Source organism: Lissotriton vulgaris, chromosome 11, assembly GCF_964263255.1.
Source record: "Lissotriton vulgaris chromosome 11, aLisVul1.2, whole genome shotgun sequence".
NCBI lineage: Eukaryota > Metazoa > Chordata > Amphibia > Caudata > Salamandridae > Lissotriton > Lissotriton vulgaris.
Window position 1 is genome coordinate 218,246,556 of NC_141699.1, and position 17,323 is coordinate 218,263,878.

A 17,323-nucleotide genomic window follows, 5' to 3' on the forward strand; every position below is an offset into this window, starting at 1 on the left:
TAATGCTAAGAAACTCTGTTTGCATCTTGTCCACTATCTTATAAGAAAAGTGCACCTGCATCTACAGCGATGCTTCGGTGTGACTGTGTTAGATACACTTCAGCTGCACTCAGTCTCTACACCTGCCCTGCAGTGAATATCAACAGGGACAGAGGTAATGTCTATTGGGTAGTTTCACTGCTAGTTGCCAGTGGCACTGGTATAGGTGACATGTGCTTAGTCTGGTCTGATCTGTACGAGTTAAGGGCAGCGCCTAGACACCACAGGGCACTTGTCATGTTTTATAAATTCCTCCATCATCCTGTCAACTTTCAATCAAGCTGTTCTTTAAGAAACAATTCATGTTACTTGGTATAAACACCTAGTCAAACTATGCTCCAAGAAACTACTCAATTTATTTTTTTCGAAACTCCTTTTCAAGCTCACGTAAAAACTTAATGTATAAGTTGATGTTGCTGTCATCCATTTGACTGTAATTATTTTGTATATATTTTTCTGTCCCATATTTTTTTTTAATTAGCATTTCCTGGAGGACGCTGTGTGGGTCCTGGGTCCATTGTTTAGAATGCTAATAGGTATCCATCAATCAGTCAATCAGGGAATTGTAAGCGCGCTACTCACCCTTGAGGGTCTCAAGCCGCTGAGGAAGGGGGGGAGGGAGGGTCCGCAGTTCGGTTTAGCTGAAGAGCCCGATCTTGAGCATCTTCCTGAAGGTGTTCAGGGAGGGCGCGCGTCTGATATCTGCCGGTAGCTCGTTCCGGGCCTTCGCTGCAATGTGAGAGAATGGTCTTATGCCTGCTCTTGCTCTGTGGATGCGTGGGGTTTCGGCCAGTGCGAGGTTGGAATATTGTAGGTTTCTTCTGGGTACGTAGAAGTTGATTCTGTCGTTGAGGTATTTGGGTCCGTTGTTGTGTAGGCATTTGTAGGCATGAGTGAGGATTTTGAAAGTGACTCTTTTCTCCACGGGGAGCCAGTGGAGACTTCATAGGTGTTGGCTGATGTGTTCGTGTCAGGGGATGCCAAGGACGAGTCTGGCAGCGGTGTTTTATATTGTATGGAGTTTGCAGAGTAGGATCTTGATGATGGCGGCGTAGAGTGCATTTCCATAGTCCAGTCTGCTGGTGATGAGTTCGTGGGCGACTGTCTTCCTTGACTCAGGGGGAATCCACTTGAAGGTCTTGCAGAGGATGCAGAGGGTGTTGAAACAGCTGGAGGTGACAGCGTTGACCTCTCGGTTCATGGTGAGTTATGAGTCTAGTATGATGCCCAGGTTCTTGGCGTGGTCTGAGGGGGTAGGTGGGCTAACGAGGGCGATCGGTCACCAGGTGCTGTCCCATGCAGAGGGGGTGGTACCGAGGGCGAGGACTTCTGTCTTCTCAGCGTTGAGCTTCAGGCAGCTGTTAGTCATCCAGACTGCGGCGTCTTGTATTACTTTCTGGAAGTTTAGTTTGCCAGTGGTGGGGTCTTTGGTGAGGGAGAGGATGAGCTGGGTGTCATTGGCATAGGATACAATGTTGAGGCCGTATTGTCAGACGCAGGCTGCGAGGGGGTGCCATGTGGATGTTGAAGAGGGTGGGACTCAGCGATGAACCTCGTGGGACTCAGCTGGTGTACAGAATGCATGGGAGCATAACCATTTTACATTTTGACAACCTGCCAAATATGCTCAGTGGATGTTTGGACCATGTGGATAGGGCTGCCAACCGTTTGGATTTCATGGGGGTAAAGTTCAGGCCCCATGGGCAGTTTGGTTCTAGAGTGATATGGATGCCCAAGTATTGAATGCTTAATCGTCTGATTGGTAGCTGCTCCTATCACTCTACACTCAAATCGCCTTTCAGTGCCCCCAGAAGGGTCTTAGTACGATTCATTTACAGCCCAGTAGCCTCTTTATATAAGAAGAGCATCTGGAGAAGGCGGGGTCCTGTAAGTGATGGCTGTGCAGGAAACAGGACATTGTCTGCATAAAGGTCTATGTGATCATCTACTGCCAGACCCCAGTCGAAGCCCTTCATCTGGACATCTAATTGGACCAATGTTGCCAGCAGTTCTATAATTTGGGCAAATAACAGAGAGGAGAGTGGATATCCTGGTCTGTACCCTACTCGATCAGGAAAGGATCTGCGAAGGTGCAGTTGATTTGGACTTGTGCACTTAGGTGCAAGTATAGGATTTTCACATAGGAACGAAATCTCGTGCCAGAGACCAGATTTAGGACAACTGATTCCATGAAGGCCCAGTTGACTGAGTCAAAAGCCTTCTCGTAATCTAGTAGAAGCAGGGCCCCGGTTGTCGGACAGGTGGGCTAGTGCCACCTTCACACTGCATATCCAGTGCCGAATACTTCGACATGGCATAAAGCCACATTGCTCGGGGTGGACCAGATGGAACATCAGAGGTAGAAGCCTATTAGTCAAATGCCTTGGTGTAAATTTCGAGTTCAGAGATAATGAGTGATATCGGCCAGCAGGATTCGCATCGGTCAGCAGTGTGAACAGACTTGTGCAACAACTGTATGATGGGCAGATCTAGTTCTTGAATTGATCTTTGTCAATTGCCTCACAGTACATGTGTAGGAGTGGAGGCAGGGGAAGGGTTGCAAATCTGCAGTAGTATTCCACTCTGTAGCTGTCCAGTCCTAGTATTTTCCCTGTATTCAGTTTCTGATCTTGAAACTCCTCAGCATGTGATGGTTGCTCGAGTATCTTGTGATCAGATGACCTCTGGTGTGAGATGGGCAGATCCGCAATAAGCAGCTGGGTGGTTTCTCTGCGGGACCTTGGTCGACCAGCATAGAGCTTGCACTAGTATGCTATGAATGTTGCTGCTTCATCAGCAGTCTTTGTGGAACGCTTCTGTCACGCGGCTAGGTTAGGCACGAGAAAAAACACTGCCATTTTACTTGTACACGTTTCCTAAATTGCCTTCTTTTCTACATAATGACTTTTGACCCACATTTGCTTGTGCGATAGTGACGAATTAGTTTCTCTGAAACAAAATTGCTTACAGTTCCACTTAGTATGTCCACTATCACGGCACCTTGAACATTTAGTACAAGGCCTAGACACACATTGTTCGACATGGCTATCATAAAGACAATAAATGTTGGTCCGCTGATGCCTCGACACGGAAGCACAGATGTTATTATAAGTACACACACATTTCTGTGCTCAAATTAGAGCACTCTGCTGTCATTGCGTGGTTGTCTCTTTGTCTGAGTCTCAGCTCAGCTGATTGCGGTTTACCCTCTGCGAGGAGTGATGCCCAACTTTTCACCAAAGCAAACACAAGGAGATGGTGGGCGTAGCGCTGAAACTTTTCAGACACTACCCCCAGTCACAGATCAGGGTTGAATCCGTCATCTTTGTTTAGCTCACTTCGCCACCCCAGGTTAGACTCTGCCATATGCAAATCAGTCTTGACCCTGTGCCTCATGGAAACAGTCCAACCATTATGCCAAGCCAGGTCTCTCCTGGACTTTTCCTGGATGAAACAAGCATCCTGGGACCAGTTTCAGGGTAACACCCTTCAGCCAGGCTAGCTTGAATCTAGTGGCAGAGTGATCAAGGGTTCCAGGTTTGGCAATACCCTGCCAACTTAGGGTGAACAACGCTAACACAAAGAGATGATGGACGGAGCGCTGAAACTTCAAAGCGCTCCGTCCATTGGTGCAGAGGATCCATGTTGTAGCTGCCCAGGTGTGGGACCGGATCAGAGTGACCACCATGTTGGCCTGTTTGGACACCTCCCCACCACCATAGAGAGTTTTTAATTGCCGATTTGCCCTTATACATTCCTTTGTTTTTTTCTTTGCTGATATCTAGGTATGTGGTTGCATTTACAATTTTTTTTAAATCACATAGTAAAGACTTATACCCAAAGGTTTTGTCGAGATGTAATAATAAAACAGTCCCTTAATCAAATCCAACTGGTGTGCAACATTTTGCTATATAAGCCTTTTATGTTCAGAACTTAAAATACAAATGTCCTCTTTTTAAAACTTTTCATAACTTCCTTCTTTGAGGGTACAGCTAAGCTCTCCCAATGCAGTGCTGTTAGTCAATGGGCCCTGCTTTTTCAGCTCCTTATTGGTGTCACCAAAGATGTCTCCTACAACTCCGGTCAACATACAAATGTTGGTCAACATACAAATGTTACACAACTATTACCAAACACTTAACACAAAGCCAGACCTATTTGCTGTGCCAATGCAAGCCTCATATGCTGTTTTCATTTTTGTATGTAATGGCCACCATTCATGGCTGTATCTAGCCTCTAGCTGCAACCAACTGTAGATACACATTCTAAAGGTATGTATTCAGTTACGTAAATGTTACAGAAATCCATAGCTAGGAATAGGCAAGTTTTTATTACATTTAACAGGCACAGTTGATGTTTTCTCAGTTATGCCTTTTGAGTGGCCAATATGTTTTTGGTGGTGGTTATTCCAGGTTGTTATTTATCGATTTTGTTGTTTTCAAGGGCTGTCATTATTTTTTAATGCCGTTCACAAACACTAGAGTGTGGCCTCTTGGGACCAAGATAATTGTCCTAGAGGGTTGACTTCCAATTAGTCTATCTGCTGCACAGAGCTGATCTTTGATTGCTTCAGTGGTCTGAGACGTATTTAGAAAGAATGGAGTTCATGTTCCACAGGGCTTGTGTTTGGATGGAAAGATTGTGTCCAGAGTGTTTTTTTGTATTGTTTTGTATTTTCTGTAGTCTGTCTTCAGCAATATTGTATGTGCAAGGTTCTGGAACGTTTGCATAGTTATTCAGCCAGGAACTCTTGGGTTCTATCAGTATGCTTTAGTGCCTTTAGAAATGGCCATTAGTGGATAATTTCTCCAGGCTACCATTGAGATTTTTTTCAGGACAAGTGACCTATACCTGTGGAGAGTTTGTCAACGTCTTTGGTGCTGAATGGTATAGTACTTTAGCTTCTGTACTGGATACTAACAGTGTTCACTCAGTTAACGTGCATGATCAGCCATTGTCTGTATCGTAGTAGTCATTATCTCTTTCCGGTGTAGGTAGCAAGTAAGGGGAAAACCTATTAAAAGGTCATACGCAAGAAAAACTCATTGTTGTACACAGTGGGGTCTTGAATAGTCTAGGACAGGGGTCCCCAAACCGGTCCTGGAGGGCCGGATCCGTGCCAGATTTTTAAAATAGCTACATGTATCTCAATGGGGAAATCCCAAAAATCTGGCATGGATCCGGCCCTCCAGGACCGGATTGGAGACCCCTGGTCTAGGAATAACTTGCAGGCCACATTAAGATGTTTTGTTAATCGGGGGGAAAGAAATGTATGTACCCATCTTTAATAAATGTAATCTTTCTTTGTATGTTGTGTATCTGTATGTAGCATTGATAGGTCTTTTTTTCAGAAAATTAGTAGGCCATCATCTGCATGTAGTCCGCTGAATTAAACTGTGATTTATTATTCTTTGATTATATTTTTTCAAAAACATACAGTTGTCTTGTACAGTGAGTAACCGAAGAGGCAATAAGTACATATAGTCACACTCCTCTATGTACAAATTATGACCCAACTATGGGCCTAATTCAGAGTTTGGCGGACGGGCACTCCGTCAATTATAGCCGAACACACTTTAAATAAGGCGGACAGGATAGCCGTCACGTTTGTGATGGAGTACCGTTGTAAACTCTAAATCGGGCCCATAGTTTCTATGAAAAGCCTGTGGTCCTTGTTATTGAATTGGATAAATTTCAAGCATGTTGAGGGTTTAATATTTTGTGCGTCATGTAGACTATGTGCATGGCACTATTTAATTTCAACTAAAATCTATCAATTTTTATTTCGCAGGCAGGATCATGCAGACCATCCTGCTATGCAAGTTACTTGGAATCATTTCATTGCTTGCTTTGAAAGATTACAGCCTACAAAATGAAGAGTAATTTACTAAATTCAGCTTGTCGGTCATTTGCCTTTAAAAAGACAATAAAGACAAGGGTAAGTGGTGGTGAAGTTTTTCGTTTTGTGAGAGTGCTCTTTTCCATAGCTCAATTTATTTTACTTCACCCTAAAAATATGTACAAGATTCTGATTTCTGGCTATTTGTTAACAGAAGAGGAAGTAATTTAATGTGAGCTCTGAGATACGGAAGAAATTGACATCACTGGTAACCTGTAATTGAATCCTCATTACCTTCAAAGGAATTGCTTAGGGCTGTCATTTTTTGTGAGAGCATAAATCGGATATTGAGCAATTTCTTTTCATGTTGTCGTCTTCATTATGATTATATTAACCCTGCAGCTGTTCAAACCCTGGCTATTGTAGTTAGGCCGAGGAGAGTAAAAGTTCATCAACTGTTTATTCTTGTCAAGTTCTTTGTTTTCAGGAACTTAAGGTTTAGGTAGATAAGCGTTAATAAATGAATACAGGAAAAACAGCAGATGTCAAAATCGCACCTGTCATTAGCATTGTGAGAATGTATTCATGCTTTAGGATTCCAGTCAATATTTGACTTCAGCTGAACGTGCATAGTCTGTTATGTGCATGCATGTCTGGCTCCTCTATTTCAATGATCTTCAAATGGTCTAAGTAGATGCACCAGCTGAGTCTGGCAGAGTATACTTGGAGGCTGAATACTTTGCATCTCTCAGGCATAAGCTTAAATTAATATACCTCCACTACTCTTTGATTTTTGTCTCTCATTAGCAGACAAGTGTACCTCATTTGTGCATTCACAGTTTTCTTACAGGATGATCTTTTTATGCATAATTTGCACTATTATGGTAAAACTATAGTGTCTAAAAATTCACCATTGATACTGTGCCTTGCTGTTGGACTCCCTGGTGCTTGTTATATGAGAAATATTCATATGTTGATCTCATAGCTCTTGGTAAATTCTTGAATTGAAAGGTCTGCTCCAATTCTTCTTCTACTCTATCCTATTCGTAATGCTATCCAAGTATATTGTTTCCATTTTTCTCCTCCTCAAACACTCTGGCCTGTATCTTGTTTTCATTAAATGTTTACAGGGGATTAACCAAAGACAGCAAAACAACCGATCAAGGACACCATTAGTTAGTGCAAGTTTGGTTTTTACATTTGCAAGTAGTAATCTGTCTAGTCCTAATAAGGGGTTATAGGGAATTTCTTAATTATTAGATGACTTAAGTCGCTGAAAATATAAAGGAAACACATGATTTTGAGCCGCACACGTTATACAACGTGCGAAGCACAGTACTTAAGAGGAAGATAGACTACCTTTGTGAAATATCTCAGAACACATTCTTTATGAAGACTTTCATTACTTCCATCTTGTTAGAAGTTGCACCAAGGGTTAGTTTTCATTAAATTGTGCTATTGCCACTAAATGTGTTTAGAAGTCCGTGCTCCTTCCTTCCCATATTGTACTTCTATATACCATTTCTGCAATATCCCTTTAGATTTGTTTGCACTGTGCTTATTCCATGAGTGGACTTATGTTCACTAGTTTTACTTATGTCTAACTAATTCTCATCAGTACCCTTGTGCTTGTCTGCTCACGTTTTGATTATTTGTTTGCTCTCATGCTGTCCCACAATACGGTGATCCACAGCACTTCATCAGGCTCCAACAGCCATCTCCTTTTAATCTCTCTCACTCAATAGAACACCTATCCATACGTAGTTTGAAAATGCCTGTGCTAATGATTGTGCTGTGCTTAAATTATATACAAACGGGTGAATACCCGTAAAGTTTAGACTTCTTTTGTGCATGTCGTTTGTATATTTGTCAAATTTGAAGGGTAGCTCATTCCACCTCATTTAAACTTCATCAAGAATTTACCTTAGTTGTGTTATTTGTATTTTTTTGTGTAAAATATTGGCATTTCATTGCCTAGAAAAGTAAAAAAAAATGGGGTTGTAAGCTGGACCTTTACAGAGGTTAACAATACTTGTGTATACTTGAATTATGTTGGCAAAGTGAGGGATGTGAAGCTTTGTGCAATGAAACTGTTTCTGTTTGCATTGAGTAGCCTAACTTCTCAGGCGCCACCTGTACTTTTAAAATGTTTAGTTATTAACTTTCCTTGATTTTATAAACCACAGTCTCCTATTTATTGTGGATATATATTTTTCCAGGTCGAATATTGGCCTGCTGGATTTCTGAAGGATGATTAAGTATGATGATGGCTACAAAGTTTGAAATCCAGACCCTCACAAACATAGCTGATATAAGTCACCTCACAAATGAAGAATCATTAAGAACCTGCTTAACCCCTCTGTCAGACTCAAATAATAAGCCGAGTGACTTGTCAAGTTCACCGATTCTGGGAGAAAAACGTACATTTGTGAAGAATTTTACATCATTGACGTCTGTATCTGAAATAAAGCCAAGACTTTCACCAAAACCATTTTGTAAGGAGGAACTTTCTGAATTTGCTGTAGGTAAAAAACCTATTGTAACTCCAAAACTGTATCCCCTACTGAAATCATGGCAGCGTGAGAAGCCTGCTGAACAGAAACAAACCAATGACGAATTGCAGGGATATGGCAGCACTTTTGGAAAGGATACCAACTTAGAAGATGACGGCAAAAGCACTTATCGGCGATCTACCACAAAAAATTCATCTTATTCCAAGGCAGAACCAAATAAGCATTCTGTTGGAATTAGCCGGTCCAAATCATTACGTCTGACACAAGGGCTTAAAGATGAACTAAAACCCACAGGTCCTTTGCAAACAAAACCGTGGCAATCACACCATACATATGAGGAAGTTTCGAAGCATTTACTGAGTTTTAAAAATGAGGACACATTTCAGAAGGATTTTCCTAGCTCTTTAAATGCAAGACAGTATAGTTCAGAAGGTCCAGTGATTCATAAAAAAGTTGAGTTTTCCTCCAATGAAAAATGTAAGAGGTTTTCAAACAATGTCGTAACTGAAATAGAGCCATCTCCTCGAGTCAAGGCAATACATCTACAAAGACCAGTATCTGAGGATCAAAAACTGGATACGGTACAACACAGAGTTGCAGAAACTTGTGAGAGTAGCTCAGCTAAAGTATTCAATCGAAAGTCAAGGCATTTATTCATGGACACATCTTCAACGTTTGAAAGTAAGTCTGTGGGGCATTTGGCTTCTGTATCAAATGAAGGCAAAGAAAATTTTACATTTGGGCACGCTTCGAAAACATGCCTATTAGATAATGAAAACGAAACTGTGCATAAAAAAGAAGATGAAGGGCACAGTTCTGACAAAGATTCTGTGTATGTTGAACTTACTAAACCTGACTATACCACTGAGGATCAGGGCGACAATCATCCATCATCTGAGCAAAGCTTTAACATGAACACCTCCCCTTTAATAAACACTACCCAAAAATACAAGGTGTGCAACCAAATTAACACCGACATTAATGAAACAGATATTCCATTTTCATATTCAACCTCTGAGAAAACTAAGATTATTCAAACCAGCAAAGAAGAAACTACATTGGTGGATCAAAGAGAAGATGTTACTTTAATAGTTAATACACAGTCTACTGAAAGCTTGAAGAAAGAAGAAAATCTCAAACCAGGTGGCACAATCAAAAATCGCATCAATCAACTGTTTTCTGTTAGTGACGCATCACCAGCAGTCCCAGAAGTACAAACCAGTGAGAAAGAAAAAGGTAACATTAGCATTCAACAGCGAATCAAAGAGTTAACTACAGAAAATGCTGACCTGAAACCTGGGAGTACACGACGTTCATTTCAGTCACGGCCGCTTTCTGCAGATCTGACAAAACTGTAAGTACCGAAGGAGGAGTGTTTTGCAGTTTGGGTTTTACTTCATATGTGCTTTGGTGGTTAGTATCGGGTGTGGAGGGGGGAGAAGGGTGTGTGTGTGTGTGTGTGTGTGTGTTTTCCCAACGTGGTAAGGTGTTATTCTGATATATGTATTAATCGCCACAATTGTAAATGAACATTAATACTCACAGAATATATCTACTTGCTTTTTGGTGTTTCATTATAGGAGCTGCCCAACAGATGGACTTATGTTATTAATGTAAGAAAGCATTATACACTCCTTTAAACTTGTATACCGAAACTCAAGGGTGCGGAGTTAAAAGGCATTACATATGACAATCATGGGAAGGATGACCATAGGGAGACTTGTGGAAGCTGAGGGGGCATAATTACCCACCTTTGTGTTTGATGCAAGATTTCCTGCCATTTTGAAGTACTTCTTTCTCTTTTTACGCAACAATTGCTGTTTGGCTTACACTTCTGTGAGAACGGACTTCATAGGCAAATCGTAGATAATACAGCTGAATGTGTAAGTAATGAGAATTTTAATGAAAGGGCTGTATTCATAGGAAAACAAAGTACTCGCTCTTTGTATTTGTAGTTTCAGATCTCTGCTCCCACAATATGAAGTGTGCGTTGCAATACCGCACTGCACTGCTAACAGAAACGGAAGAGTTACCAACCATTACAGAAGGTTAGCTGGAGAGGCTAGCATGCTCAGGTATTGGAGCCTGGAGAGACTAGTGTGCTCAGGTGTTGGTGGTATTTTCCCATTGACAAACAGTCTTGTCCACTGGCTGCCAGCAGAGTTTAATTTGCAAGGACAAAAACAATTGATGGACAGAAACCAGCATCCCAGGACCGGTTTCGAGGTTTCACTCCTCATCAGCCAGGATAGCTTGACTCCAGTGGCATGGAGGGCACAGGACCAACGTCTGGGCATACATGTCCCACTCTGGGTGACAAATGCTAAAAACAATTGATGGACAGAATGCAGAACAATGTCCTACATTTACCCCTGTACAGAGATATGTGCCTAAATCCATCATTTTCTTGCTCACCCTGCCATTCCAGTTTGAACCCAGCCATATGTAAACAGTCTTGACCCTGTGCCCAATGGGAACGGTCCAGCCCGAACTGCCAGGACAGGTCTTCACTGGACTGGAAACAAGTATCCTAGGACCGGTTACAGGGTTTCACCCCTCATCAGCCAGGATAGCTTGACTCCAGTGGCATGGAGAGCACGGATTCACGCTAGCCTGGCTGATGAAGGGTGACATACCCCGAAACTGGTCCCCAGGATGCTGGTTTCCGGTCCAGGGAGGACTTTGCTTCGCAGTTCGGTCTGGACTGTTCCCATAAGGCACAGGGTCAAGACTGATTTGCATATGTCTGGGTCCAAACTGGGGTGGCGTAGTGGGCAAAAGAACAATGGATTTAACACAGATCTCTTGACTGGGGGAGACTGTTTGAATCATTCAGCATTCCGTCCATAATTTATTGCAGTTATACTTTTCACCCTAAGTGGGACCGGTATGCCCAGACATGGTTCCCTTGATCACTGTGCCACTGGATTCAACCTAGCCTGGTTGATGAAGGGTGATATACCTCGAAACTAGTCTGAAGGTGCTTGTTTCTGGTCCATGGAGGACCTGGCTTAGCAGTTCGGTCTGGACTGTTCCCATGAGGCACAGGGTCAAGACTGATTTGCATATGGCTGGGTCTAAACTGGGGTGGCGTCATGTGCAAAAGAATGATGGATTTAACCCAGATCTCTTGACTGGGGGAGAATGTTTGAATCATTTGTTGCAGTTACATCATTTGCAAGAAGGCATGCCCGTGCAAATGAGTTACATGCAGTATAAATGAAGTTGACCCCTGCCTCTGAGGTGTAATACGTTTCAGGCATGCACATCTGGTGGAGTCAGCACAAACCTTGTTCAAAACAAGACCCTGTAATTTCTGGTTTTCACATGGGTAGTTTCTGAATAAGACAGTAAATCTGTATCATGTATTGGGTTATGTGAACTGTGTCACCATCTCTGGAGGACCTCTGAGAATTTTCCTTCTTGCAGGAGAAGGGATAGTGGAAGTCTCTACTGATGATAAGTAGCGTGATCTCTGTCTCTGCCCTGAGGTGTTGGCATAACGCACCTGATAAAAACATGAGCTCAAGGTATCTAGAACACAGCTGCCAGACTTGTCCTTGGCATCCACGACATGACCTTATCACCCAGCACCTACGAGATCTCCATTGGCTCCCTGTCGAATAGAGAGTGACCTTCAAGCTGCTCATTCATGCCTACAAATTCCTGCACAACACCGGACCCCAATACCTCAACGAAAGAGTCTCCTTCCCTGTACAAAAGAGAAGCCTCCGCTTCACCGACCTCACCCTGGCCGAAACCCAACACATCCACAAAGCCAGACGGAAGGAAGAGCCTACTCCTACATCGTGGCCAAGACTGGGAACAAACTCTCCCCCAGCATCAGGCGATATCCCACTCAGCAAGTATTCAGGAAGAGCCTCAAGACCTGGCTCTTAGGTTGAGACGGAGCTGCATGAACCCCCCTCTCCTCAGCACCTTGAACCCATCCTGGGTGAGTAGCGCGGTTCACAAATCCCTGATTGATCGAAGAGTACATTTCACTACGTGACCAGACAAAAACTGGTGAGTGTGTGATATCCCACTATGGCTTACCTAACAGCCCAAGTGGAAAAACTGTCTGCCCAGATCTACAAGTCTAGTGGCAAGGCTCAGTTAATCTTGTTCTAATCCCTCCTCTAAATATTTAAGTATGATCTATAGAGCTTAATTTTTGCTCATGATTGCAAGTAGTGGGCACAAGGAGGCATTGGGGAGGCCAGGACTTATTTTCACTCACCTTACTTTGATGCAGAGGAAAAGAGGCAAGCGATGTGGAGGAGGAAGAGTGACAAAGGAAGAAAGCAGGGATGGAACTTTTAAGAGTGTGAGAACTTAAATTTAGGGTGTAAGAAGTAAGCAGCATGGAGTGCAATCCAGACTAGACAGCTGTGCTACTCTGCATCCATGTTTCTCAGCAGCAGTGCGGCAGGCTCCTAAGAAAAACATGCATTTTCAATGCAATATGTCTCGAAATTGCAAGATTTTGAGCTCTTGATATTGTAAATGACAATGCCTTTTATAATAATAAAAGGCATTGTCATTTACAATACCAATAGGTCAAAGTTTGGAAAATGCAAGACCAATTGCATTTAAAAGAGCGCAGTGTCCCTCAAGCGGGCGCTGCAGTTATACATTAAAGTTCATTAAAGAAAAATGAAACAAAGTGCTGCGTCCCTTAATCTGTAGCCGCACTCACCATTAAAGTAAAAAAATAGCTAAACACCAAAAAAACTTTAAACCGAGCACAGCGTCCCTGAAGCGGACGCCTCGTTCAGCTTAACATTTTTATAAAACAAAAGGCGGCCACCATTGTCCCGTGAATGCTATGGGGGAAGGGGGTATCCACTTGTTGGGGCCCTGCAATACAAGAAGCTGCCACCATTGCCCCCATTATTAACAAACTAGTGCTCACCGACTTATAACGCAGACTGTGTAACTAGACTATTAAAAGGACTAGGCGTTATGGCAGGTAACAAATGCAGAAAAGGCAGTACCAAGGAGGGACTTACCAGCCTTATAACGAATTGAAGCCAGCATTTACGAAGGACAATGACACAAGCCAATCAAAAATATGGGCGGAGAATGGGTGGGACTTCTAGTCCATGCACCAATACTGCATGCCTCACAGCACCGCATCCGCTGCCCAGGCTCGACCTAAATATGGCCCCCTGCCCCTATGTTTTCAAATTGAGACCTGATTTGTTACTGAGAATGATTGAACTGGGCTATATGCTCTGCAATTCAAACCCTGTCTCTAAAATCATTTGTCCGAGTACAATTACCAAACGATTTTCGATTTATTTTTATTTTGTAATAAATGTTTATATTTTTATATTCTTCAATCTGAAAATATTTTCTCTTTCATTCTGGTATCACATATGTTGTGGATTCCAGTGCTTGATCCGCATTGAAGCTTTTCTGATACTCCTAAGATTACCTGTGGTGTTCCCCCACTGACTACTCCTTTCTTAAAGGAAATTTAATTTACCAGAAACCTGTGTGTCCTGCTGTAGTTGTAATGTACAATTCAGTTAGTAACTATAGATATCCGTATCGCTGCATTTGACCCTTATGTGAACTTTGTATAGGGATTTCGCCGGAAAGATGATTCATTGGATCTTGGTAGAATTGTTTACTGAAATCGCACACAACTGTTAAGAATTTCTTGGAAAGTAATGACCTGCTTATTTTTAAAATCCCTACAAATTAGGTACATTTTACCCTATTCTGCCTCGGTATTATTGTGTAATAGCACTATTTTCTACATTTCGTTTGAAAGAGAATGGTTTCCATGAAGAATGTATCATGCATGTGTTATGCGGTGGACACTGAGTTGATTACAAAATTAGAAGGAAACCCGGAGGTCGCTCATAACTTTTTCACCTGCTTGTCCGAAGGTTCAGGATTGGTAAGCAACAATTGTCCGAAGCTTATTGCAGACAAAATGGAAGTAATTGTTATGCCAGTTCCCCCCCCAAGATCTGGTCCACTGCCTGCTCTTCAGAGTCTCCGGGACATTGTCCTCATCTCCCTACTTGAGAAAACAATCCTGGGAGTTTCTTTCAAACTCCAGTTTGCTATGGTGTTATCCACCTCCTTTTTCATCTAAAAGTTTTGAAAAAGTGCTCTCTTTCCTCCCTCACTACAATACATGCCCATCAAAATCATTCAGTTTAAATGTTTATATTCTGCGTATGTTCTAAACTTGTGGCCTCCAGTAGCTACTGTCCACCTAATAGAATGAGTTCTGAATGCTGAGGCAAGGCTTCAGCATAATCTTTGCAGTTTGACTCCCATTTCGAGACTTTTAAAATAGCTACAGTGTCTTCGGATCTACAAACGCCCTATGTTTGAGATTCTGTATGTTTGAAAGTGTGGCACAATAATAGCCCTTCAAGTAAACATTGGTTTACTTACTACAGCCCTGTTCGCCCAGTTGGATCTGCTTAGCCCTCTTTCTTATGTATACTCAGTCAAAAGAGCTGGGTAATGCAAAAGGGTCTTTTCGTGTAACTAGTATACAAAAAAGTGATGGTTGTAATATGTGCCACAGCCACTGGTAATTACTCGGGCCGCTTCCTGGTTCATTGCTATTTTGCACTCCATGCAACCAGTTCCATAACAGTTTGAACCCAGTAAATCAATCTTGACCCTGCTCCAATTGGAACAGTTCAGCCGAAATGCCAAGCTAGGTCCTCCTTCAACTGGTATACAAGTAACCCAGGACTTGTTACACCCTAGTTATGAGCTCATCATCCAGAAGTAGCTTGGTTCTCCAGTATTGGGGAATCTTTCATAGATTCACATGCTTGAATCATTCCCCGTCGTCGGAGTGGGAGTTCCACGGTACATAAAAATAGCAATATATATGCATAACATAGCTATATCATAGCTAAAATAGTAACAGGAAGTAAAATTACTAGAAGTTCATAGGAACTAACTTTTTCTTGCTTTCATGACTCGTCCAAGTCATTATATATAGTCCAAACTACAGCCAATCAGGTGACGGCACCCTCTAGTACCTTCTCCTCAGAGGCTCAGGCTCTCAGATTTTCTACCGCACGTTGTGTGACGGAGTCTCCCTGAGCTCTGCTCAGTACTTCTTCGTATCTTCAGGATTCCTTCATTTATGATGTCTTCTTCAAAGAAATCTCTCTTTAGACCTTGTGAGTCTTGTGGGAAGCTCCGGCTATTTTCTGAAGACCCCCACAAGAAATGCATTAACTGCCTGTATCCAGACCACCAGGTGAGAGACTGCAAAATCTGCAGAACTTTCCCTCAAAAGACTTTGAGAGACAGAGAGGGACTTCTTCTTCTGTGGCTACAGAAGAGTAAAGGCCAGGACAACCCCTTATCTGACATTGAGAGTACTTCCTCTGTCAAAACTGCTTCCTTTAGGAATAGGGCTAACAACACAAATTTGTCTTCTCCTGGGGCTAAGGTGTTGAAAAAGGAGCACACCTCAAAAATTGCTGAGTTGCCTTCCTCCTCTAAAAAGGCTCCTCCATCTCTTAAGGGTAAGACGCAACCCTTTACATCCCCGAGAAAGACTGTAAAATCGCAGGCGTCTAAAATTATTCCTGACAAAGATTTACCTCAGAAACTGTGTCCCTCGTCGACTAGCTCGACTACGATGCCCTTGTCGACAGCCTGCCGTCACCACGACAACGACTTCAACTGCCACATTTTCGTCTCCAAAGCCTCAGATGATACTGTTGTCGGCATCCTTGCCGTCTACGCTGGTGTCCATCTCCGTGGGACCAACCACGTCTATCACTTCCTCCTCCTCCTCGTGGACGAAGAAGTTGAAGACTGCTGTTGATGCCTGTTCGTCAACAAAGACTAAGAAAGCATTGTTGACGTTGGCCTCGTCAACGTCATCGACTATTGCCCCGCTGATGGCCGCCTCGTCGATGGTGGTCTCGACGACTGCCACCTGGTTGACTGCTGCCTTGTCGACGGCCGCCTCGTCAACGACCGCCTCGTCAACGATGCATGTTTTTTTCATGCACTGACCTCCAGGTATGGTCTTCGTCTACGGCCTCAGCATCCTCGATGTCTTCTAGGGTACCATCTACAAATTTACCACCGTCTACAGCAGAACCTTCCTTGCTTCAAAGACTCAAATCTTCTTTGGAGGTCCTCTCACCTGTTCACACCTCCCCAAGTAAAGTTCCTCTTGCTTTGCCTGAGCAGTTACTGTATTATGGGGCCGATGAGGAAGAATCTGACGAGGACAAAAGATTTAGTACTGCCAGGATCCCTTTGGAGCTCTTCATTAAGTACCAGAATGAGGATCAAGATTATGACTATTACCCTGAGACTGCTGCTTCTGCTCCAGAGACAACCCCTACTGCACAGATGCCTTTGTCTCTTCTGAAGACCTTACAACACATGTTGGATGACTACTATCGCTGATTCCATCCATGTGAATCAGCTTCTTCTGTCCCACAAACACGTATTCCTCAGTCCATGAGTGCTTAGGTTACCCAGACCAGTTTCTCCAGTGGCTTCGGTGTTCATCACCTTCAGGACGCACACACTGCGGACGATGACAGAGAAGGAGAGTTAGACGACAGATAACTCCTTACTGAATGGGATGACTATCAGATACAAACTCAGTCTCCTTCCATTTCCACTCCTGCTGACTCACCTCCAGTTGACATCAGAGATTTTCACGTTCCGATGGAGAGAGCGGCACAACGGTTCCTCCTTCCTATGGAAACCAAGAAGGATGATTGTTTCCTTTACGATTATGAAGACCAGCCAAGGAGACAAGTGCGAACGTGTTTGGAAGGAAGGGCTGAAAGTCATGAATACCCCTACCTCCATTCCTACGGTCCTGCCTCATCCAGAAAAGAAATAAAAGGCACCTGATAATTCACTAGCATGTCTGATCGGTCAGCCTAAGGCAGAGTCCATAATTTCC

General features: G+C 43.0%; 1 protein-coding gene across 1 annotated transcript in view; it reads left to right on the forward strand.

Annotated features, from left to right (window-relative positions):
- The window catches only part of LOC147679550 (uncharacterized), a 430,526-nt gene that overhangs the window by 120,555 nt on the left and 292,648 nt on the right, over positions 1–17,323 (forward strand). Inside the window, exons 2-4 of the mRNA XM_086942459.1 lie at positions 5,831–5,977; positions 8,098–9,745; positions 16,461–16,790. Coding sequence (XP_086798585.1) covers positions 8,139–9,745; positions 16,461–16,790 — 1,937 coding nt within the window. The 5' untranslated portion in view covers positions 5,831–5,977; positions 8,098–8,138. The remainder of the gene's footprint in view (positions 1–5,830; positions 5,978–8,097; positions 9,746–16,460; positions 16,791–17,323) is intronic.